This window comes from Danio rerio, chromosome 12 (genome assembly GCF_049306965.1).
Source record: "Danio rerio strain Tuebingen ecotype United States chromosome 12, GRCz12tu, whole genome shotgun sequence".
NCBI classification, from domain to species: domain Eukaryota; kingdom Metazoa; phylum Chordata; class Actinopteri; order Cypriniformes; family Danionidae; genus Danio; species Danio rerio.
In genome coordinates this window covers 47,555,759-47,581,251 of record NC_133187.1, presented here as the reverse complement: position 1 = coordinate 47,581,251, position 25,493 = coordinate 47,555,759, and the positions used below count along the sequence as shown (strand labels likewise).

The window sequence follows — 25,493 nt, the reverse complement described above, 5'->3', positions numbered from 1 at the left end:
GTAAAAAAAATCACTGTTTACATGGTAGACTCTTGATCAGAGTAGTGTCTTAATCATATTAAAATCCGAGTTTTGGTGTCCATGTAAACGTACTCAGATAATGTGTCAGATGATGTCACAAGCTGTCAGATGGTCCATTCCTCACTTTTAAGGTGATTCCATGAGCCCTCACATTTTATAAGTTTGACGTGTTTCTCTCTTACACGCAACTTTTGTAAAACATCTGCTGCATGTTGGTGTGTCAGAATCCTTGCTTGTAAAATATAGCCATACTGTAGAATGCTTAGATTAAGTAAATCTAAAACCTTAGTGGAGACCGGTCTAGCCACCCACATAGCAAAATTTCTCTGGCCCAGCTCTGGCCCACACAATCAGGTTTTGCTTGGCCCACATGCCGTAGTGAATTACGGTACATGACTGGACCAAATCTGGCTACCAGACAAGGGCCAAACACGGACTATATCTGGGCCAAGTCTCAGCCAAGTTAATAACTCATAATTGGGCCTGAACTGGGCCAGATAGGTTGGTGTGTCATGATTGCAATGAAATTGATAAACCCATGGAGTGATGCGCTTTAGGCACACTATGGGCACGCTTTTTCTTAAAGTGACCTGATTGGTAGAATTTTTTTTCTTTACTCAAAAATGATTTTAGTGTATTTTAAATGTGGGTCAAGACTGGCCAAACTCACATGGCCCACTTTCAAATTTTTAAATCTGGGCCAAATACTGTTTTTCATCTGGCCCAAATCTTGTGTGCCGCCTTAAAGACGGTGACACCTCTGCCAAACCCGGGCCATGTTTGGCCCACATGCTGTATGCCAGTGCCGGATGAATGCCTGCTGTGCCAGCTTTATGCCAAATCTGGGCCAGAATTCTTTGCTACTAGGGCAGGTGTCCTTGGAAGAACGAACTCCGGAGACCACGAAAACAAAGAACGCTTCCTGTGAGAAATGAGATGCTGCGTTCTTCCTGATGGTCATGTGACCTTCACGTATTTTTTATTGAAAATTATTTAAACGTTACAGCATTCATACAGCGATTTACTGTTTTTCACCTTTTACAAATATATACTGTGCATAGTAAACATTATAAATATACGTTGCACAATACAAATAAACATATTTTAATATAAATATTAATGTGTTTTTTTTCTTTTATTAAGATATTCACTGTTTCATTTAGGGAAGCTCCTGAGGTGAATAAGTGAAATCTCTGAAATTTTATAATAAATTCCACCTCCAGTCACAATGACTTCTGGGACTTTTATAGCGAATTCAGTGCTCAAGTCTGCACCGGTGCATCCTCGATACCAAGAACACATCCGGGAAGTTTCACGCCTCCTCTGTTCTTGCAGTCTTGAGTATTGGAACTGACATTTGGCAGCTGATGATGACGTACACAAGAACACGAGGACACAAGACAGCTGAAGAATGCATATTGAGAAACAGCCATGTTCTCCCCGTGCCCCATGGTTTTCCCCCAGTTTTCCTCTCACAGTTCAAAGACATGCGACATTAAACCATATTGGCACAATAGTTGAGCTCTTAGTCAGGATCCTATCTACACTTTCAGTCAGCAGTTTATCTTTCCAGAGCAATCCCTTTAATCTGTGATAAGCCATAACTAAACCAGGGGAGTTTATAGAGATCTACCTGAGCTCAAACTCTCATCTATCACTCTGCTAACAGAAGGGCTTTCTCCCAGGACAGCATGCCAAACGCGCTTTACAATAAATCATCAGCTATGGGTGAACTCTTGAAAGAGGCAATACACGCAACAAGTGTCACTTATACACACTTACATTTTTCAGATGTAAAACAAAATACATGAGGTATATATGTTCTGAATTACAGTGCAAACATCTTTAAATTGATTAAATTGATCACAACGGGGTATTTGCACACGTCTCTTTAATTTTCAGTCCATGCTTCTGGTGAACTGTCACTCCATCACAAATCTACCATTTTTAAGATCTTTTCTGTTTTCACTTCAACGTCATTGATCGTCCCTGCCTGATTGATATACAATATGAAGTGGGTCTCAGATGGGACAAGAAGCACTGCATTCTTACATTTATCCTTGCCGTGTCTTTAAAATATGAAAATCTATTTTACTCTAGTTTCTGTTTCTGTTGCTACTGATGCTGCTAGCGATTTAAGCCTGATTTATATTTCTGCGTAGAGTGATTGGTGTGACCCTCCTAGCATGCCTTATGGTAGACATGCATTTATACTTCTGCTTTCTGTATTTGGTTGCTCTGCAATAACAATCTTAATAATAACATCTTAATTGTTATCTGGCAGTTAGTTCATAATAATAATAATAATTCCTTACATTAACATAGAGCTTTTCTGGGCACTCAAAGCGCTTTACACATAGGGGGGAATCTCTTCATCCACTACTAGTGTGCAGCATCCACCTGGAAGACGCGACGGCAGCCATTCTGCACCAGAGCACACACCACACAGCAGCTGATTGGTGTAGAGGAGACAGAGTGATGAAGCCAATTATGATATGGGGAGGGTTAGGGGACCATGATGGACAGAGACCAGTGGGCAGATTTGGCCAGAATGCCAGGGTTAAACCCCTACTCTTTTTCGAAGGACATCCTGAGATTTTTAAGGACCACAGAGAGTCGGGACCTCTGTTTAACATCTCATCCGAAAGACGGTGCTCACAGAGCAGTATAGCGTCCCCGTCACTATACTGGGGCATTAGGACCCACAAAGACCGCAGGTTGGGCGCCCCTCTGCTGGCCTCACTAACACCACTTCCGGCAGCAACCTAGCTTTCCCATGTGGTCTCCCATCCAGGTACTGACCGGGCGCAGCCCTGCTTCGCTTCAGTGGGCAACCATGTGAGAGTGGCAGAGTGCTAGCTGCCGGCTATGTTATGTGATGTTCCTCTGTATCAAGTTTCTTCACCGAGGTTTAGATTTTTCCTGAACGCTAGCTTAATGTACAGCAGCACGCACCTCAAAAATCACGCACACGTTATTATCATCAGCCCAAGAAGTTCGTTATTTTAAATATAGACGTGCACACAAGTGATCGCAAGCTCCCTGGAGAAATTGAAATGCTCTCACTTTTAGACGGCCTCGTAAAAAAAAAAAAAAAAACAGGACGCAACTGGTCTTGTTCTTCTTGGCTTTGTGGTTGTTCATCAAGACAACTGCAAGGTTTGTTTGAGCTCGGGTCGACCATGGCTTGTTATTATATATTAATAACATATTATAATTAATTATAATTAATAATAGTATATGTAAATGTTATGTAAATATTATATGTAAATGCGTACTTTGGCACTAAAGGTCAAACGACAAAAAATAAGGTCAAGAATCTTGGTGTGACTCTAGAGTCAGATCTGAGTTTCAGTAGTCATGTCAAAGCAGTCAGTAAATCAGCATACTATCATCTCAAAAACATAGCAAGAATCAGATGCTTTGTTTCTAGTGAAGATTTAGAAAAACTTGTTCATGCTTTTATCAGCAGCAGGGTGGATTACTGTAATGGACTCCTCACTGGCCTTCCTAAAAAGACAGTCAGACAGTTGCAGCTCATCCAGAACGCTGCAGCCAGAATTCTAACCAGAACCAGGAAATCAGAGCACATCACACCTGTCCTCAGGTCTCTACACTGGCTGCCAGTTACATTCAGAATAGATTTTAAAGTATTATTACTGGTCTATAAATCACTAAATGGCCTAGGACCTAAATACATCACAGATATGCTCACTCAATACAAACCTAACAGATCACTCGGATCTTTAGGATCATATAAACTAGAAGTTCCAAGAGTTCAGTCAAAGCAGGGTGAATCAGCTTTCAGCCACTACGCCCCTCGCTGCTGGAATCAGCTTCCAGAAATGATCAGATGTGCTCCAACATTAGGCACATTCAAATCAAGACTGAAAACACATCTGTTTAGCTGTGCCTTTACTGAATGAGCCCTGTGCTGCGTCCGACAGATTGCACTATTATGTTTTTCTCTTCTTCTTCATTCTTTTATATCACATTTTACCTGTTTTTAAGTTTTGTTTTGTTTTTACGCATTTTTATTATTTATTTTTATTTTACTTGTTTCTTTTATTCTTGTTTATGTAAAGCACTTTGAATTGCCACTGTGTATGAAATGTGCTATATAAATAAACTTGCCTTGCCTTGCCTATGTATATATTATTACAGTATAATGTCTTGACTGTTGTTTTAAATGGCAGTTCTTTGTTTTCATTCTTCTGCTTGTATATACACGAGTGACGTTTCTCTGTAAACCAATAGCACTCAGCTTCATGTCTAGATTCGCCTTTTGGTACCCTTTTGCCTTTGCAAAGGGTTCCCAAAAAGGGGTACGGTTTGGTTCACTTTCAAGAACATTTTGTCAGTGGAAACGGCCATAAAAGCATACTGAACTGTATGGTACTGCAGTGTTTCCCAACATTTTTTTGCCTGAGACCCCCTTTTTCCCCAGAAAATATTGTGAGGCCCCCCTCCCCAGACATGCTCAATAATGTTTAAATCTGGGGACTGGGCTGGCCAATCCTGGAGCACCTCGACCGTCTTTGCTTTCATGTGGAGCTTTTATGTGGAGGCTGAAGCATGAGGAGCGCTATCCTGCTGGAGAATTTGCCCTCTCCTGTGGTTTGTAATGTAATGGGCAGCACAAATATCCTGATACCTCAGGCTGATGATGTTGAGGTCTCTCGCACACCCCCATGCTGAATCTAACCCCAAACCATGACATTTCCTTCAGCAAACTTGACTGATTTCTGTGAGAATCTTGCCTTCATTCGGGTCCCAGTAGGTCTTCTGCAGTATTTGTGATGATTGGGATGCAGTTCTGCCTTCTGCCACTTTTCCAAATGATCAACTAGAGGTCGAGTTTTTGTTTGTTGCTCTTACAACTGGTAACGATGACAAGACTTTTGTCAGGTAAAAGAAAAAACAAAACAAAAAAACACAATTAGAATTCTGATAAATACATATTGTGACGAGCATCTCCAGGAATTCTCAGCGTCGCCTGGCCTGAATACAGATTAGTAGGCTACCAACTGCACCCTGTTGTCCCAGTCAGACTGGCACCAGCTGCTTCTCATCAGCCAGGGACTTAATAAGCCACACAAGCCTGGGAAAGCGAGAGAGACTCACTGATGATGTTAGAGAGTGGACATTCTGAAAGCAGAAAAGATATACTGATCGAGATATTGCAAACACTGTATCGCATTCAGATGATGGGATTAGATGTTAAGTTCTGTTGGGTTCCAGCGCATAGTGGAATAACAGGGAATGAGTTGGCAGACTAGGGCGCTAAAGAAGCTACAAGAAAATCAATTATAGACATGGAAATAAAATATAGTAAAAGTGAGATAAGGGTTTTAATCAAGCAACTTTTAAAGAGCCTATATTATACATGAAATAGGGTCATATCTTGGTTGTAAGGGTCTCCAACAACAGTCTAATATGCATGCAAGGTCAAAAAACACTTTCATGGTCTTATAATCTGCATTTATTTTTACCTAATTATCCCAGCGACTCCCGTATGAATCGTCCAGTGGTTCATTTGTTCTCAAACCCCTCCTTAGCGCGAAGCTAATCTGCGCTGATTGGACCGATGACAGTCTGCTGTGATTGGTCGACTGCCTTCAGTGAAAGAGTGAAATGCCAAACAGCTAATCAGCAATATAAAAGTAATCACAGTTCATACACGCTCAATAGTGTACATGGATTTTAGCTGCCAGTGGGTCAATGTAAATACAGACGATGGACTTGAAAATACAGACGACTGACTATTTTATTGAGCAAAAACTCCAAAAACAGTTGAGGAGATCTCTTAGTTTGTCTCACTCTGCTCTTTTCACAGACACACACACAAACACACATATTGCCCTCGTCCTTGCGCACGCACACATACACACAAAAACACACATACACACCTCCGGACGACAACGCGCGCACACACACACTACCCTCGTCCACGGAGCTTCGTAAACAAAGCAGCTCGCGTCGCGTTTTTAACGTGGCTTTGCACGTGATAAGAGAATAAAGCGAGTTAACCTGATACAGTACACGCGGTTACAAGTAACAAATTACAACTAAATTCATTTGCAAGCTAGAGTCAACGAGGCAACTTTAATCGCACGTACTTACACTTGAGAAATGGAGGAAGAAACCCATCCTGACGTCCATCAGTAAGTTACTCTTTACTGATCCTTCCTTTAACAAACGCTGATGAAGTATTATTTGTAGCATGTAGTTTGCAGAAGTTTCCAGTAGTTTCCAACTGCTTGGTTATAATGCTGAGGTTTCATCTTTGGGTAGAGACTCAATAATATACATCTGCAGTGTGACTTCAATCGACCGGCATGTTTGTGTGTGTGTGTCTGGGTTTCTGCGTCAGAGGGCGGGGCTGCAGGTTTGAAATCTCCCGGGTTTGCGCGTGCACGTGAATAACTTGGTTTTGTTCGTACGTCATGGCGAAACACCTAATGACTCGGTATCAAGGCGACTCGTTTGAAGCACTATGAGTCGACTCTTTTATAGATGAATCAACCGTTTTAAACACTGTATTCTTACAGATTTAAGCCTTAGCTGGATACTTCACTTCACTTAGAGCTGTGTTACACACTACATGGAGGGGAATTTTCAAAAACTCATAATATGGGCTCTTTAAAAAATAGGTGGCAAAAACAATGGGAGGAAGGAAAAAATGGTCGGTGGTTGTTTAATATACAAAGAAATGTGGATAAAGGAAGAATAACAAGTAGAAGTAGGAGGGAAGAGAGTATAATTTCAAGAATTAGATTTGGACATACAGGACTTATCAGTACATTGTACAAACTGAATCAACATCAGACTGGAAAATGTGATTATTGTGGGCAAGAAGAAACTGTGGAGCATGTTATTATGAAGTGTCCAAAGTACAATAGGGAAAGGAAAGTATTTATTTTAAATTTGAAAAGAGTTAATATGAATTTTAATTTGTTTAAAATGCTAAACAACAAGTCAGATGAGGACAGTATATAATTTTTAATTCTTTTTTTAAAAATGTCTAAATTAGATAAAAGAATATAGATATAAGTGGTGTAGTTTTTTTGTTTTATTTTGTTTTTTTAAAGATGGATAGTGCAATCATGGCCCACACTCCTAACCAGCAAGTGGCGGTAATGCACCTAGAAGTTGTATGCCAACCGCCAATAAAACTCATGAGAAGAAGAAGAAGAAAAAGCAAGAGAGTGGCTGTTTCTCAATTCTAAGAACGCAGAGAACGGACTTGTGTTCTTGTGGAGAGCGGTCTTGCCAGGTGTCCTCGGAAGAACGAACTCCGGAGACCGCGAGGGCAGAGAACGCGTCCTTTGAGAAATGGGATGCTGCGTTTTTCCTGATGGTCACGTGACCTTCGCGTGTTTTAAATGGAAATTATTTAAACATTACAGCACTCATACAACGATTTATTGTTGTCCCCCTTTTCAAAATATATACTATGCATAAAAACATTATAAATATACTCTGCACAATATAAATAAAACACATTTTAATACGAAATTCAGCAAACAAACACCCTTAATGTGTTTATTCCTTTATTAAGATGTTCATGATAATGTTTATTTTCACCGTTTCATTTAGGGAAACTCCTGAGGTAAATAAGTCATATCTCTGAACTTTAGTAATAAATCTAAATAAAATGCTGCGCTTCCCACCTCCAGTCGCAATGACTTCTGGGACTTCCAGAGCGAGTTCGGTGCTCAAGTCTGCATTATTGTGTCCTCGATATCAAGAACACATCCAGGAAGTTTCACGCGTCCTTCGTACTTGCGGTCTTGAGTATTGGAACTGAACACGAGGACGCAAGACCGCTGAAGAACGCATATTGAGAAACAGCCAGACTTTTCCATGAGAAGAAGCTAACACGTGTTTCTTTAACAGATAGCAACTGGTGACCCAAAAAAAAAAAGGAATGAATGATGAAATGAGTGCTCTGGTGGATGGCGTGCTCTCTTCTTTGAGCTGTGAGTCCAGTGCTTCTCTGGGTTTCTTTTTTTATGGTCACCAGCTGCTGTCTGACGAGGTGTTGGCTCTCAAAGAGGTCTCTGTCCCTTTACCAAGCTTGTGTGACTTACAGCCCTTGTTTTCAAGGTCAAGTTACTTTATTTGCATGGCATTTTGTACAGTATTGTTGGTGCAGACTAAGTTGGTGCATGCTACCTTACTGAAAGTTTACAGTTTATTTATTTGTGGGGTCACAGATCGCAGACTGTCATGGTGTCCCCCAGGGTTTGATACTCGAGCCACTTCTGTTTAGCATCTATGTTACCTCTCAGACTATTTCTAAAAATTTGGTATTAATCATCTATGCTATGCCAACGATACACAGAAATCCATTAGAACAACTCCTCTGGGTGCTCCGGTTTCCTCCACAGTCTAAACACATGGTCTATAGGTTAATTGGATGAAGTAAATTCCCCATAGTGCATTAGTGTGTGTGAATGCAGGAGTATATGGGTGTTTCCCACTACTGGGTTGCAGCTGAAAGGGCATCCGCTGCGTAAAACATATGCTAGAATAGTCGGTGGTTCATTCCACTGTGGTGACCTCTGAAATAGAGAGTAAGGCAAAGGAAAATTAATAAATAAATGTACTGTAAACAATTTCTTGAAGTAAAGTAAGATGCGCACATGCATGTTTTATTAATTTTAGATGGACAGAACATGCTTCAAAAAGTTTATTCATTCATTCATTTTCTTTTCGGCTTAGTCCCTTTATTAATCTAGGGTCACCACAGTGGAATGAACCGCCAACTTATCCAGCACATGTTTTGGATAAGTTTTCCAGCTGCAACCTATCTCTGAGAAACATTCACACTCATTCACTGCGGACAATTTAGCTTACCCAATTCCCCTATAGCACGTCTTTGGGCTTCTGGGGGAAACCGGAGCACCCGGACGAAAATAAAACAAATCAGACTATCTCCAGAAGAAAAAATATTATAGGAAATACTGTGAAAAATTCCTGAATCTGTTAAACATAATTTGGGAAATATCTGAAAGAGAAAATAATAAATAAACAGAAGAAAAAAAAAGTTAATTGCTATTTTGTAGCCACATATATTAAATAACGTGTCACATATTGTCTTTGAATGTTAGGGGTGTCAAAATTAATTGTTTCTTTGGTGCACCGCGATGCAGACGCGGACAATTTGGTATTGGTTCAGTAATAATCATGACCGGTTATTATGTACTGACGTTATTTATCTCCTATGCTGTCTGTCGCGAGGGAGGTGAGCGCGAGTATTTACAACACTCAGCCAACTCAGGCCCGGTCCATGGCATAGGCACCATGGGCAAATGCTATGGGCGCTGTATATCCAGGAGGGCGCCAGAAAGAAGCGCGGTTCAGTTGGTTTTGTTTTCGATATTCTTGACACACATTCAGTTACAGACGGCAATAACTCAAAAACCTCTTACCCTAAAAAGATCTAAAGTGTGTCTCCTACAAAAAGACAAAGCTGGTTATGTTTCACAGCTGTCTTTCTTTTTTTTCGCTCCACACTACGAGCACTGCTCCGTTTAAGCCCTCGCAATATGTGTTTAGCCGGGAGAGCTCGCGCTGAGTGGAGCTCTCAGCAAGGGACCGTCGGAAAAGTGCTTATTTTTTTCGTTTTTGTTTTTTCGTTTTTCTGCTCCGCTCTTCGCGAGCTCTCCCTGTTGCGAGGGCTTAAGTGTGTGTGTGTGTGTGTGCGTGTGTGTGTGTTTGTTTCTTTGGTTGTATCTATGTTTGTGTTTGAATGAGAGACAGTGTGGTGCTGTGTCTCTGTGTGTTTATACAGACAGCTTGTTATAGCCTCTCCTCTAAAATATAACACTGTATATAAAGCATCGTCAATGCACCGTGATGCACCGAGATATCGAATTGAACCGATTCGAAGGCATGATAATCGTAACCGAACCGAACCGTGAGACCAGTATAGGTTCACACCTCTAGTGAATGTAGAATATAAATATTTGAAAAATGTTCAAATATTTAGCAGTAAAATATAGAGTGTGGATAATGTGCAGGTATTTTATTGCAAAACAAAATGTGGCGACTTAAAAGTGATGGCAAACTAAGCAAAACATCACTTAATTTTTTTCATCGTGTTGTACTAATGTAAATGTTTCCACAATGTTAGAAGCAGACGTTTTCGTCGGTTATGTTGTCGTCTATTAAAATTTAGTGACAAAACAGCACTGCCCTGATCGGGCCAGTAACAATCAGTCCTTATTGTTGAGCCCTGCTTATACTGTATACCCACATAACCCTCATGCTTTCACATTTTGCAATCTTGACATCTGTATCTGCCATCTGTCAGGTGAGAGAAGAATCTGTGTTTATCTGAGTTTCAGTCAGTGAAATAAAAATAAATAAATAAATACACGTAAAAAAGCAATTAATCAACCAAATAAAATAAGGTCTGGAATTGAGCAGCCACAATAAAGTCCTCTTCAAAAAGTGACAACAATGATGAGCAAATAATATTTATTAGGTCAAACATACAGAATTCAGTCTACTAGAACAAGCAAGCACGCATGCATGCACACACACACACACACACACACACACACACACTTGAAAAGATAAACACACTCATTTGGAAATTGAAAGTATTCTTTCTTGTACACCATTTGTAAATAGTGTACTTTCTCTGCAAACACAAAGAGCAAATACAGACTCACAGTATGAATATAGCATTCTTTGTTAATGCTCCTCTGTTGCTCATGATTCAGGGGTTGGCTCTTTTCATTATTTACTCATTTTAACTGCGCAGTGAAACTTCATCTTTCAATTTTTGGCATGGAAAATGCCTCTGTAGTGTATTTATTGGATGCAGTTAAATGCACATGCATCAAATATAAACAGTGCTTCATGTGATGAATGTTTGGTCTGATTGCAGAGGCTGTTATCACAACAGATCCAGTCCAGGAAGGCACTGTTTAATATCTTTAAACATGATTTTATAATTGTTTACTGTTCTGAATTACTTAAAGGTGCCATGAAATTAAATGCCATTTTTTTTTTTTTTGGATGTTAGTATCAGTATTTTTTTTTTTTTTGTTTAGAAGATATAAACCTGATATAAACATCCAAAGCTTGCTGTTAATCATTTCTGGCTAAATGAATAAAAGTACCTGTATAGTTGTTGTTTTTTTCATATCACCACATACCTCAGTTTCTCTTCAAATGTTCTGATTAGAAGCCCTCTAGTGTCTGACATGCCCTCTTCTCATTTGCTTTTCATTTGGTACATATGAGCTCAACCACTCTTTCTGGCACAACTGAGTAATTGTGTTATATATTTTTTATTTCACATTCTCCAGGAAATATATCCACAAACATTTCAGCTCAATGGCTAGATGAATGAATGAACCGTTAGATTGATGGGTGGACATTAGATGGATATATAGATAGATGGTTGGATAGAAAGATAGACGATTTGATGGATAGATGGACAGTAAGTTAGTTAGTTAGTTAGTTAGTTAGTTAGTTAGTTAGTTAGTTAGTTAGTTAGTTAGTTAGTTAGTTAGTTAGTTAGTTAGTTAGTTAGTTAGTTAGGCAGGCAGTCAGTCAGTCAGTCAGTCAGTCAGTCAGTCAGTCAGTCAGTCAGTCAGTTAGTTAGTTAGTTAGTTAGCTAGTTAGGCAGTCAGTTAGTGAGTCAGTCAGTCAGTCAGTCAGTCAGTCGGTTGGTTAGTTAGTTATTTAGTTAGTTAGTTAGTTAGTTAGTTAGTTAGTTAGTTAGTTAGTTAGTTAGTTAGTTAGTTAGTTAGTTAGTTAGTTAGTTAGTTAGTTAGTTAGTTAGTTAGTTAGTTAGGTGAATGAATGGATGGTTAGATAGATGGACAGAGAGATGGATGGATAGATGGACGATCAGTCAGTTATTTAGTTGATTAGTTAGTTGAATGAATGAATGAATGGTTTGATAGATAAACAGATAGATAGATGGACAGTTAGTTAGTTAGTTAGTTAGTTAGTTAGTTAGTTAGTTAGTTAGTTAGTTAGTTAGTTAGTTAGTTAGTTAGTCAGTCGGTCAGTCAGTCAGTCAGTCAGTCAGTCAGTTAGTTAGTTAGTTAGTTAGTTAGGTGAATGAATGAATGGTTGGATGAATGGACAGAGAGATGGATGGATAGATGGACGATCAGTCAGTTATTTAGTTGATTAGTTAGTTGAATGAATGAAGGAATGGTTTGATAGATAAACAGATAGATGGATGGATAGATGTACAGTTAGTTAGTTAGTTAGTTAGTTAGTTAGTTAGTTAGTTAGTTAGTTAGTTAGTTAGGTGAATGAATGAATGGTTTGATAGATAAACAGATAGATGGATGGATAGATGGACAGTTAGTTAGTTAGTTAGTTAGTTAGTTAGTTAGTTAGTTAGTTAGTTAGTTAGTTAGTTAGTTAGTTAGTTAGTTAGTTAGTTAGTTAGTTAGTTAGTTAGTTAGTTAGTTAGTTAGTTAGGCAGGCAGTCAGTCAGTCAGTCAGTCAGTCAGTCAGTCAGTCAGTCAGTCAGTCAGTCAGTTAGTTAGTTAGTTAGCTAGTTAGGCAGTCAGTTAGTGAGTCAGTCAGTCAGTCAGTCAGTCAGTCAGTCGGTTGGTTAGTTAGTTATTTAGTTAGTTAGTTAGTTAGTTAGTTAGTTAGTTAGTTAGTTAGTTAGTTAGTTAGTTAGTTAGTTAGTTAGTTAGTTAGTTAGTTAGTTAGTTAGTTAGTTAGTTAGTTAGTTAGGTGAATGAATGGATGGTTAGATAGATGGACAGAGAGATGGATGGATAGATGGACGATCAGTCAGTTATTTAGTTGATTAGTTAGTTGAATGAATGAATGAATGGTTTGATAGATAAACAGATAGATAGATGGACAGTTAGTTAGTTAGTTAGTTAGTTAGTTAGTTAGTTAGTTAGTTAGTTAGTTAGTTAGTTAGTTAGTTAGTTAGTTAGTTAGTTAGTTAGTCAGTCGGTCAGTCAGTCAGTCAGTCAGTCAGTCAGTTAGTTAGTTAGTTAGTTAGTTAGGTGAATGAATGAATGGTTGGATGAATGGACAGAGAGATGGATGGATAGATGGACGATCAGTCAGTTATTTAGTTGATTAGTTAGTTGAATGAATGAAGGAATGGTTTGATAGATAAACAGATAGATGGATGGATAGATGTACAGTTAGTTAGTTAGTTAGTTAGTTAGTTAGTTAGTTAGTTAGTTAGTTAGTTAGTTAGTTAGTTAGTTAGTTAGTTAGTTAGTTAGTTAGTTAGTTAGTTAGTTAGTTAGTTAGGTGAATGAATGAATGGTTTGATAGATAAACAGATAGATGGATGGATAGATGGACAGTTAGTTAGTTAGTTAGTTAGTTAGTTAGTTAGTTAGTTAGTTAGTTAGTTAGTTAGTTAGTTAGTTAGTTAGTTAGTTAGTTAGTTAGTTAGTTAGTTAGTTAGTTAGTTAGTTAGTTAGTTGGGTGAATGAATGAATGAATGAATGAATGAATGAATGAATGAATGAATGAATGAATGAATGAATGAATGAATGAATGAATGAATGAATGAATGGACAGAGAGATGGATGGATAGATGGACGATCAGTCAGTTATTTAGTTGATTAGTTAGTTGAATGAATGAATGGTTTGATAGATAAACAGATAGATGGATGGATAGATGGACAGTTAGTTAGTTAGTTAGTTAGTTAGTTAGTTAGTTAGTTAGTTAGTTAGTTAAATAGTTAGTTAGTTAGTTAGTTAGTTAGTTAGTTATTTAGTTAGTTAGTTAGTTAGTTAGTTAGTTAGTTAGTTAGTTAGTTAGTTAGTTAGTTAGTTAGTTAGTTAGTTAGTTAGTTAGTTAGTTAGTTAGTTAGTTAGTTAGTTGATGGATGGATGGATGGATGGATGGATGGATGGATGGATGGATGGATGGATGGATGGATGGATGGATGGATGGATGGATGGATGAATGGATGGATGGATGGACGGACGAATGGTTGGATAGATGGATGGATGGTTGGAGATAGATGGATGGTAGACGGACGGTTAGATAGATAATGGAAAATTAGATGGATGAATGGATAGATAGATAGACAGACAGACAGATGATCAGCTCTACCATTTGTTTAAACACATCTCATACTGTATTCAAGTCTATTCAACTGTTGTATAAAGCAGTACATGTGTGAATGGTTACCTGTCAGATTTAATACACTCAGCTTTTAATGAAGTCAATCCAAATGTGTTGCAACTCTCCCCACAGCCTCCTAAATAAAAGAATGAATGTAAACAATAAGTCAAGTTGCTGACGACTCAGATCTTCCCTGCCAGATTATAAAATTACTAAAAAAAATGTCCTTTTACTCTTTGCTTTATGTAACACAGCCGAAACTGTCCCCAGGGGCCTATTGAAGTCATAATTATTGCCTCCAGATGCTTAATATTTTTCATGAGACACAATGACCTGAAAAATGACCTGGAAATGCATGTTCTCTCATGCCTGATCTTCATGAATGATCTACTGACATTCCTTCAGGTGCTGAATCTAGAAAGTCCCGATAGTTTCACTCCAGTTTAAAACCTTCAATTATGCAGTTGTTCTTGGTACAGGAATTTTCCACACCATCACCTTTGGTTTCACCCGAGGTCAATTAATTTATTTATTGTGTGTGTTTGTATGTTCCTTTTCATTTTGTGTGGGCTTTTTATTTTGGTTCCCATGAGACAAACAGTCCATAAATCAAACAGGATGAAGTATTTTGACAAGAAAAAATAGATGCATAGCAATAATACAGCACGACACATTCATTTACTTTTATTTATGTTTAATAAACATGTGAAAATGTCAACAGATGGACGTGCATTTAAATTGCAGGGTTATTAGGGCTAACTAAATCTAAAGAAATACATCTATTCCTTGAAATCCTTTTTTGTTTTGTTTTTTGAAATACTAAAATAAAATGCATTAAAATAGATTAAAAATGTATATTAAAATGGTTTAATTTCAGCTTGTATTCATTTTCTTTTGGCTTAGTCCTCTATTTATCAGGGGTCGCCCCCAGTGGAATAAACCACCAACTATTCCAGCATATGTTTAACACAATGAATGCACTTTCAGCTGCAACCCAGTACTGGAAAACACCCACGCACTCTCACATTCACACACATTCATACACTACGGCCAAGTTTGTTCATCCGATTCCTCTTTAGTGCATGTGTCTGGATTGTGGGGGAAACCAGAGCACCCGGAGGAAACCCACGCCAACATGGGGAGAGCATGCAAACTCCACACAGAAATGCCAACTGACCCGGCCGGGACTTGAACCAGCATCCTTCTTGCTGTGAAGCGACAGTGCTTACCACTGAGCCACCGTGTCACCCTGTGTGTGTTCATTTCCATTCGTTAATTCATTCATTCAATTTCTTTTTGGCTTGGTCCCTTTGTTAATCAGGGGTCATCAAAGGGGAATGAACCGCCTGTTCATTTCCAAACAAAACAAATATTTATTATTTGATAACATCTACATTCAGAACAAAGAAAACTTTCTTCCTTCATGTCTGCGGAGGGTTTCTGCATGTCTTATCAGATGATGCTTATCTTGTTTGTTGTTGTTTCTACATGAAACAAAAACAAGGCCAAATGTGGAGATGTTCAGGGCTGCCAAACAATTCAGGGTTAAGTGTCTTTTTCAAGGATGAAAATGTTTTGAGCAACAACAACAACAAAAAAATAAATAATATATGTGTGTGTGTGTGTGTGTGTGTGTGTGTGTGTGTGTGTGTGTGTGTGTGTGTGTGTGTGTGTGTGCGTGTGTGTGTGCGCATGTATATGTATTCCTGAGCAGCTCTACTTTTACAATGAGATTAAAATGTTGTACCTGTCAGTACCTTTTTTTTATGGGACAGAATTGTACCTTAAGACAAAAAAAAAGCTAATTTGTACCATTGCAGTTTGTATCTTTTGATTTTGTCATGATTTGTATCATGGGAAACCAAAATGTCCGTTTGGTTTTTAATACCTGCAAATACAATATTGTACCTTCATCAAAATCATAAATAAGGAAATAAGTAAGGAAATGGGGAAATAAGTAAGGAAGTAAGGAAATAAGTAAAGAAATAAAGAAATAAGTAAGTAAATAAATAAGGAAATAAGTATATATATATATATATATATATATATATATATATATATATATATATATATATATATATATATATATATATATATATATATATAAGAAAATAAGTAAATAAATAAGCAAGTAAATAAGCAAGAAAATAAGGAAATATATAAGTAAATAAGGAAATAAAAAAGGAAAAAATGAAATAAGAAAAAAATAAGTAAATAAGCAAGTAAATAATTAAATAAGTAAGCAAGTAAATTACTAAATAAGTAAGCAAGTAAATAAATAAATAAATAAATAAATAAATAAGGGGAAAAGGAAATAAGTAAGGAAATAAGTAAAGAAATAAGTAAATAAGTAAGGAAATAAGTAAATATATAAGAAAATAAGTAAATAAATAAGCAAGGAAAAAAAGAAATAAATAAGGAAATAAATAAAGAAATAAGCAAATAAGTTAGGAAATAAGAAAAGAAATAAGGAAATAAGTTAGGAAAAAAGTAAATAAGGAAAAGAGAAAGGAAATAAATAAGGAAATAAGAAAAAAGTAAGTAAATAAGCAAGAAAATAAGGAAATATATAAGTAAATAAGGAAATAAAAAAGGAAAAAATGAAATAAGAAAAAAATAAGTAAATAAGCAAGTAAATAAGTAAATAATTAAATAAGTAAGCAAGTAAATTACTAAATAAGTAAGCAAGTAAATAAATAAATAAGGGAAAAGGAAATAAGTAAGGAAATAAGTAAAGAAATGAGGAAATAAGTAAGGAAATAAGTAAATAAGTAAGGAAATAAGTAAATATATAAGAAAATAAGTAAATAAATAAGCAAGGAAAAAAATAAGGAAATAAATAAAGAAATAAGCAAATAAGTTAGGAAATAAGTAAAGAAATAAGGAAATAAGTTAGGAAATAAGTAAAGAAATAAGGAAATAAGTTAGGAAAAAAGTAAATAAGGAAAAGAGAAAGGAAATAAATAAGGAAATAAGAAAAAAGTAAGTAAATAAGCAAGGAAATAAGGAAATAACTAAATAAGTAAGCAAGTAAATTACTAAATAAGGAAAAAAGTAAATTAGTAAATAAGTAAATAATAGTAAATAAGTAAGGAAATAATAATTAAGTAAATAATAGAAAGGAAATAAGTAAATAAATAAGAAAGGAGATAAGTAAGGAAATAAGTAAATAAATAAGGAAATAAGCAAATAAGTTAGGAAATAAGGAAATAAATAAGGAAATAAGCAAATAAGTTAGGAAATAAATAAGGAAATAAGCAAATAAGTTAGGAAATAAATAAGGAAATAAGCAAATAAGTTAGGAAATAAGGAAATAAATATGCAAGGAAATAAGCAAGTAAATAGGTAAGTGAATAAGTAAGCAAGCAAGTAAGTAAGCATATAAATGTAATAATGAAAAAGTCAAGCAGGTGTGAAGGACAGTGACAGGAGGGAAATTAAAGCTATGTTGTCAGTGTTGAAGCTACCAGTTTTACTTTAAATAGTAAGCATATTATTTCAATATCAATTTACTGTCCTCACATCTCTGATAAATATATTAATTTTATAGAAGCATAAATGTGTTTATTATGCACTATGTAAGCTCACTGCATATTACAGCTGGGAATAAAACCAAACTATACATCTCCAAGCCAGGAGCAGGAACTCTGGCATCAGTTACACTGAAATATTCAAGCACACACATAAATCACAGAAGAATGAAACACTGAACATATAGGCTCCAGACTATACACTCAAAAATGTTAAAGACACTCGCACATTCAAACTTTAGATGTCCTCGTCCTTTGCTTTATATAAACTGTAATTCATAGAAGCCACATATGCTGAAGCATGTGGAATTGAATCCTATAGTAATGTATGGTCGCAGTGGGATCTGGGGAGTGACAAAGTCAATTAGTGGTTAACCACATTAAACTCTGCTTGAAATCCTTTGTTAGGGTTTTAAACTGACTTTTAAAAAGACCAGAGAGATTTACTTATTTTGATTTGTGTGATTAAAAGGAAATCTGATCAACTGTTTAAAACTAAATAGTGAATGGAGACATTAACTGACAGGCAGCATCACTTTAGCATTGAGATACGTGCATTTTCCTTGTTCTTTTCGGCTTAGTCCCTTTATTAATCCGGGGTCGCCACAGTGGAATGACCCGCCAACTTGTCCAGCATATGCTTTATGCAGAAGATGCCCTTCCAGCTGCAACTCATCACTGGGAAATATCCAAACACATTCATTCACACACACACACACTTCAGACAATTTAGTCAACCCAATTTCCCTGTACCACAAGTTTTTGGACGGTGGGGGAAACCCGTTGGGAAACCTACGCCAACACAGGGAGAACATGCAAACTCCACACAGAAATGCCAACTAACCCAGCTGAGGCTCGAACCAGAAATCTTCTTGCTGTGAGGCGATCGTGCTACCCACTGAACCCCACTGATGCCCTTACTTGCATTTTATTTTTTATTACTGTATAGAGTGAATGAGCTGAGATATAAGCTTAATAATTTATTTTATATTAGAAGTTTTGGTAATTTTGTTGTGCTTTCATAATTTAAGTGCACGTGTGTTTATGTATTTGTATGTGAAAGTATTTAATTTAATAACAGTTAGCTGAAACAAAACATTTTTACTGAAATTATATATTCACTCACCGGCCACTTTATTAGGTACACCTGTACAACTGCTCATAAATGCAAATTTATAATCAGCCAACCACATGGCAGCAGCTCAATGCATGTAGACATGGTCAAGAAACGTTGCCTGGTCTGATGAGTCTCCATATCTGCGGCAACATTCGGATGGTCGGGTCAGAATTTGGCATCAACAACATGAAAGCATGGATCCATCCTGCCTTGTATCAACGGTTCAGGCTGCTGGTGGTGGTGTAATGATGTGGGGGATCTTTTCTTGGGACACTTTGGGTCCATTAGTACCAACCAAGTATAGTGTCAAAGCCACAACCTACCTGAGTATTGTTGCTGACCATGTCCATCCCTTTATGACCAAAGTATCCCCATAATCTGATGGCTACTTCCAGCAGGATAACACGCCATGTCATAAAGTGTGAATCATCTCAGACTGGTTTCTTGAACATGACAATGAGTTCACTGTACTCAAATGGCCTCTACAGTCTCCAGAGCTCAATCCAATAGAGCACCTTTGGGATGTGGTGGAACGGGAGATTCACATCATGAATGTGCAGCCGACAAATCTGCAGCAACTGCGTGATGCTGTCATGTCAATATGGAGCAAAATCCCTGAGGAATATTTCCAGTAGCTTGTTAAATCTATGCCACGCAGGATTAAAGCAGTTAGGGGGTCCAACCCAGAACTAGTAAGGTGTACCTAATAAAGTGGCCCGTGAGAATATTCTTCAGTAAAACCATGTTTTTAGTTTCAGTTTAACTTTACTAATCATTCAGACTTCAGTGCCTCATCAACTGTATAGTAACCACTCAGAAAACCCTCGCAAGCAACTAACAATAGCTTAGCATCTGCCTAGTGACCACTCCGAAAATGTTAGATTTTTTTTACATCATGTAAAACTGACAAATTTATAAATCTATTTAAAACTTAAAACGATTTTAATATGTTCACTACCCCTATTGACTCTTTTTGTATTTTAATTGAAACCGTTTAAATGCCCTAATTGTTTTTTAATAAGAACTTAATTTTCTTATTTTATTTTAATCTATTTTTCTTTATTTTAATTATTATTACCATTATTTTCTTTGTATTATCATGCTTATTCCTTGTATTTTTTATTATTTTTGTGTTGTTTGGTAATTATTGAAAACTGTAAAACTAATAATAAAAACACTTGTTAAAAAAAAACTTGAAACGATTTTAATCTTAAAACTTTCGAACTTTAAGCTACATAAAACTTAAATCAACCTTTTAAACTTTAATCTACTTGAAACTTAGAACTATTTAAAACTAATATTTTCAGGCTACTGTGAGCTTTCTCAAGCCAAAGTTAGAGTTAAAACACATCTGAATAATTTAATAATATTAATTTCTCAGTTCTAAAGTCTCATGTGATTTATGAAGGATTTGGAAAACCTGTGATTGTACTATGTGATTGGTGAGGAATATTTTAAGTTCAACATGTTATTTTATATCTACATAGTCGATTTTATTTGAATAATTATTAAATAATTGAGGATATATAGACTTATGTATCAAACGTTTACCTGTGTAAAAAACTGTAATGAAATAAAGAGTGTGGCTGAGTAAATGTACTAAAATAACTATTAAAATAAACAAAGTAAAAACAACCCTGCTGAAAAATCCAGCTTAAACTAGCCTAAGCTGGTTGGCTGGTTTTAGCTGGTCGACCAACCTGGCTTTAGAGGGGTTTTGGCCATTTCCAGCCTGGTTTAAGCTGGACATAGCTGGTTTGGCTGGGCTTCCAAGGCTGGTCAAGCTGGTTTTACCTGGTCATCTCCCAGCCTGACCAGCTAAGACCAGGCTGAAAATGTCCGGAAACCAGCCTGAAAATGGCCAAAACCCCACTAAACCCAGCCTGGTCGACCAGCTAAAACCAGCCAGCCTAGGCTGGTTTAAGCAGTTTTTTTTTTTTTTTTTCAGTAGGGAAAGTAAAGTTTCCCTACAATAACATTTATGCATAGGCTACTACTCAAATACTTTACATATGTAGTGTATTATAGTAAATAAGTAACAGTAAAGCAATGAGGCAGAAGAAAATTGCAATACAGCAGCAAAATCTACCATAAATAATAAATGCCGTCGAATCAAAAGTGAACATTGATCCATATTTGAGCAATAGCTGTTGTGCAATAATCAACCTACTTTCTTATTTACCTTCAAAGCAAACAAAAACACACATGCTAACTGTTCTGACCTCCAAATTTATGGAAACAAAAAATGTACAGAGTAGAAAATCTGTAAAAAGAAAATAGGCTACATTTTACTTTAATAACATACTAGCAAAGTGGATGAGTGATACTGAGTCCATGCTATGACCTTGATGTGTGCTCGTGTAATAAATCTACATGCAGTCTGAGACCTTCAGTCAAGGTTGAACTGATAAAAACTCTCAAATAAGCACTGCACCCTCAAACTACGAGAAAAGCAGCGCAGTTGTACGTGATTTAAACAACAAAACACTGAGGAAAGCGGCACGTTTATGCTGGAGGAACGTTTAATCGGAGCATTTGTTCATCACGGAAAACTTAAAGTGGTGCACACTAACAGAAGTAAGAGCAGTTCATTTTTAGCTTAAATTTGACTTTTTACTAAGGTCATATTATGTTTGTTTAATGCCTCGCTTGTTTTAAAATCCAGTATTATTTAGTACACGCGACGTTTGATTGAAATGCCTCATTTAAAGCGGTTTAATTTGCGATGTGCACATAGCTGTCACACCACTTAAAGATAACAGTTTCTTAAGTCTCATATATGTTTGCACTTAACAACTTTAAACTGGAGCTGTTTGTGGTCTAAATGAACACAATGCTGTGGAAATTCGTGCGTTCTGAAGCAGGCGGAGGAAAATAAAATGCGCACACACTTAATACAGAGGTGTTATTGTTATTTTTTTTTAATCATGAAGTTTCAGAAATGAACAAATGAATTCAGCCCCACGGGTGTGACCCAAGAGCACGCGCCGAGGGATCAGAGTTGCTTCATAAGCTGCTTTTGGGTTCATAACGAGGCATTGTTGGAATTGGGACTATATTTACTTCATTTCATCGGATGAAGATGATGATGAACATTATGAAAGGGTCTCTGATGAAGATCCACACGCTGTCGCGCGCATCCCGGTGTCTGCTTGCTGATGGCGGTGAGTTTGTGACGCTTTTTTGTTTGTTTGTTGTATTTTTATGACGTCATGAGGGAATGGACTTTTACATGTGTCCACAACATAGGCTGTATTACAAGCTCCACACTTCATCCAGCAAGTGCATCTGTCACATATACTTTGCTGTAATGCACATCAAAGCTTTAAGCTTGATAATGTTTGTCAAAATAAACTATGTGTGAAAGTCAGAAAAGGTAATGCTGTTATGTGTTACAGGCTTCTAATCTTACAGTTGATGGGGCTTTTATGTAGTTCTGTGAGTTTTCATAGCTGATTTTTTATGGTGCTAAATACTTGATTGGTCATATCTATCTATCCATCCATCCATCCATCCATCCATCAATCCATCACACAAACACAATTCAGTTCACAACAACTGACAAGATCAAATATGATGATTGAAAAATCAGTTTATAACCATAAAGCTTTTTATCCAACTATAGTCAGTGTACACATTGATCTGTCTGACAAACTGACTGTCTATTTTATGAGAAAGTTGATCATTAGCAGATAGATAGATGCATTGATTGACTGATTGATAGATAGATAGATAGATAGATAGATAGATAGATAGATAGATAGATAGATAGATAGATAGATAGATAGATAAACAAATAGATGGATTAATGGGTGAATGCATAGATAAATGTATCTGTCTGTTTATCTGTCTGTCTGTGTGTCCATCTGTCTATATGGATCGCTACGTCCATTCATCTACCTTTAATCAATCAATTAATCAATCAGTGTGTCTATTTGTCTGCTAATAATAAATGTTTCAAAAGATAGATAGATAGACAGACAGACAGATAGATCAGTGGGTATGTGGATAAAGCTTTATTGTTATGAACTGATTTCTCAATCATCAGGTTTGATCTTGTCAGTTGTTGCGAGTTTAAGTGTATTTTTGTGATGGATGGATGGATGGATGGATGGATGGATGGATGGATGGATGGATGGATGGATGGATGGATGGATGGATAGATAGATAGATAGATTATTTAATGGGTGGATTGATAGATCTATCTATCTATCCATCTATTTATCTATCTATCTGTCTGTCTGCTATTGATATCAACTATCTAAAGAAACAGACGGACAGACAGACAGATCAAAATGTGTGGGTGGATAAAAAGCTTTAGTGTTATAAACTGATTTCTCAACCATCATCATGCTTGATATTTGATGAGATAGATAGATAGACAGACAGATAGACAGATAGATAGATAGATAGATAGATAGACAGACAGACAGACAGACAGACAGACAGACAGATAGACAGATAGATAGATAGACAGACAGACAGACAGACAGACAGATAGATAGACAGACAGATAGACAGAAAGAAATGGACAGAAAGATGGATGTATAGATAGACAGAAAAATAGATAGACAGACAGACAGACAGGGAGAGAGAAAGATAGACAGAAAGAAATGGACAGGCAGAAAGATGGATGGATAGAAAGATAGACAGAAAATAGATAGATAGACAGACGGACAGACAAATAGACAGACAGACAGACTGATAGATAGACAGACAGACAGACAGACAGACAGACTGATAGACAGACAGACAGACAGACAGACAGACAGACAGATAGATAGATAGATAGATAGATAGATAGATAGATCGATCTGTCCGTTTGTTTATTTATCTATCTGTCTGTCCGTCTGTCAGTCCGTCTGTTTGTCCATCGATCCATATTTCTATCTATTTGTCTGTCTATCTATCTATGGGTCAGTCTATCTACCCATTGATAATTAGACAATCAATCAAAAAAAAAAAGACAGACAGATTGTTGTTTAGGTAGATCAAGAGCTTTATTGTTATAAAGTTGAGAAATCAGTTTATAATATAAACTGATTTCTCAATCATCATCATCATCATCATCGTCATGTTTGAACTTGCCAGTTGTTGTGAGCTGAAGTTTGTGTGTGTGTTGCTGCTGCAGGTGTGCGTGGGCTGTCTTCAGTGTCTGCGAGAGTGTGTGTGGTGGGTGGAGGACCTGCAGGTTTTTACACGGCACAGCAGCTACTGAAGGTTGGTTATCAGTTCTGTCATAAAAAAACACTGGCACAGGAAAACAGAGAGATCCCGCAGAATCTCTTTTGTTTGAGTTTTCTGGCTGACTTCATATTATAACCAGGGCCCGGTTTTTCAAAAGTAATCCACTAGGATTTTGGATAAGGGATTGGATCAAATCTTGAAAATGGGTTTTTCAAAAGAAAAAACGGATTACCTAATCGGATTAGATCACGTAATCTAATCTTGGTTTTGATCCGGATCAAACCTTTACTTTGGGTTTTTCAGACCTTCTTTGTAGGATTTGGATCACTTTGATCAAATCTTTAGGGCCCTATCATACACCCGGCGCAGTGTGGCGCTAGGCGCGGCGCAGTAGTCGCAAGAGTTGTTTTGAGGCGTTGCGCTACGCTGTTTAAATAGCAAATGCATTAGTGCTCATATGTGCGCCCATAGGCGTTCTGGTCTAAAAAGGAAGTCGTTCTGAGGCGGACCGCTGGCGTGCCGCTATTTTGAGAAACTATAATAGATTTTTCATTAGACCAAAACTAACCCGGTCTAAAGTCGAGCGCAGAGTTGCGCCTCGCTTACACACTGCTTAATACACACAAGAGAGAAATAGGCAAAAATCTTTACATATGAAAAAATGTAAATATTAAGGATATATATAGGATATAATAAGAATAGATATAGGATATAAATATGAAGGATTAAAATATTACAAAACATATTATTTTCTAGCCTACATAAATATGAAAAATCACTGCTTTTATGTCTTCTTCATCACGGGAAGCTTTTTCAGTTCATTCATAACAATTTGCCTTTGTATAATGTTATTATTATTAGCAGTATTATTTATTATATCCATATTTATATTTGTTTTATTAAAAACAAGCTTAGATTTGCCCACCTGTCAGGTTTTAGACCATATGGGGCACAGCATGTGTTTTAGGATATAACTCAGGTTTTTGAGCACATTTAGTTATTATTGTTCATTTATTCGTTTGCTGGAAATAAGAACTGAATTTAGAAATAGTTTTGAAACGAATATTTGCGCTTAACAAACAAAAATTAATTTTTTATAGGCTAATTGATGTCTGTGCGTAAAGGTTTCCCTATCCAGGAGCGAATGTGAAAGTAGATCCATTATCTCTCATTCTCATGCAGTAGATGCTCTGTTTAACAGTTTTCTGTTAAAAAAAACTGTTAACTGTTTGCTTGTGAAATGTTCAGTTTTTCCACTTAGACTCACTTTACGTCCTGTAAATAGTGAATGCGCTCTTGGCGCGACGCAGCTGGCTCTTAAAGGTAATGGGAGATGAGACTCTAATTGGTTTATTCTTAAAACACACCTATAACTCATTAAGAAAATAAACTCAACCCTTTTAGACCATGCGCCTTGGCGCAAAGCAGATTTCCCGTCCTCAAATTAGCAAAAACGCGTCCTGACACTCCCTGAAAGCGTTTGCGCCCTGCGTTTTGCGCTCTGCGCATGGACCGTCAAAATAGAGCCCTTAGTGTTTGTGAG

General features: G+C 36.9%; 1 protein-coding gene across 2 annotated transcripts in view; it reads left to right on the top strand.

The window, feature by feature from the left end:
* The first annotated feature begins 21,261 nt into the window (after positions 1 to 21,261).
* The window catches only part of fdxr (ferredoxin reductase), a 42,088-nt gene continuing 37,856 nt past the window's right edge, over positions 21,262 to 25,493 (top strand). The window contains exons 1-3 of one of the 2 annotated variants that reach the window (XM_005169494.6): positions 21,262 to 21,340; positions 21,697 to 21,927; positions 23,895 to 23,983. In XM_005169494.6, coding sequence (XP_005169551.1) covers positions 21,840 to 21,927; positions 23,895 to 23,983 — 177 coding nt within the window. In that variant the 5' untranslated portion in view covers positions 21,262 to 21,340; positions 21,697 to 21,839. Of the gene's footprint in view, positions 21,928 to 23,894; positions 23,984 to 25,493 lie in introns of both variants that reach the window. The other variant, XM_003199654.7, reaches the window with a different exon arrangement.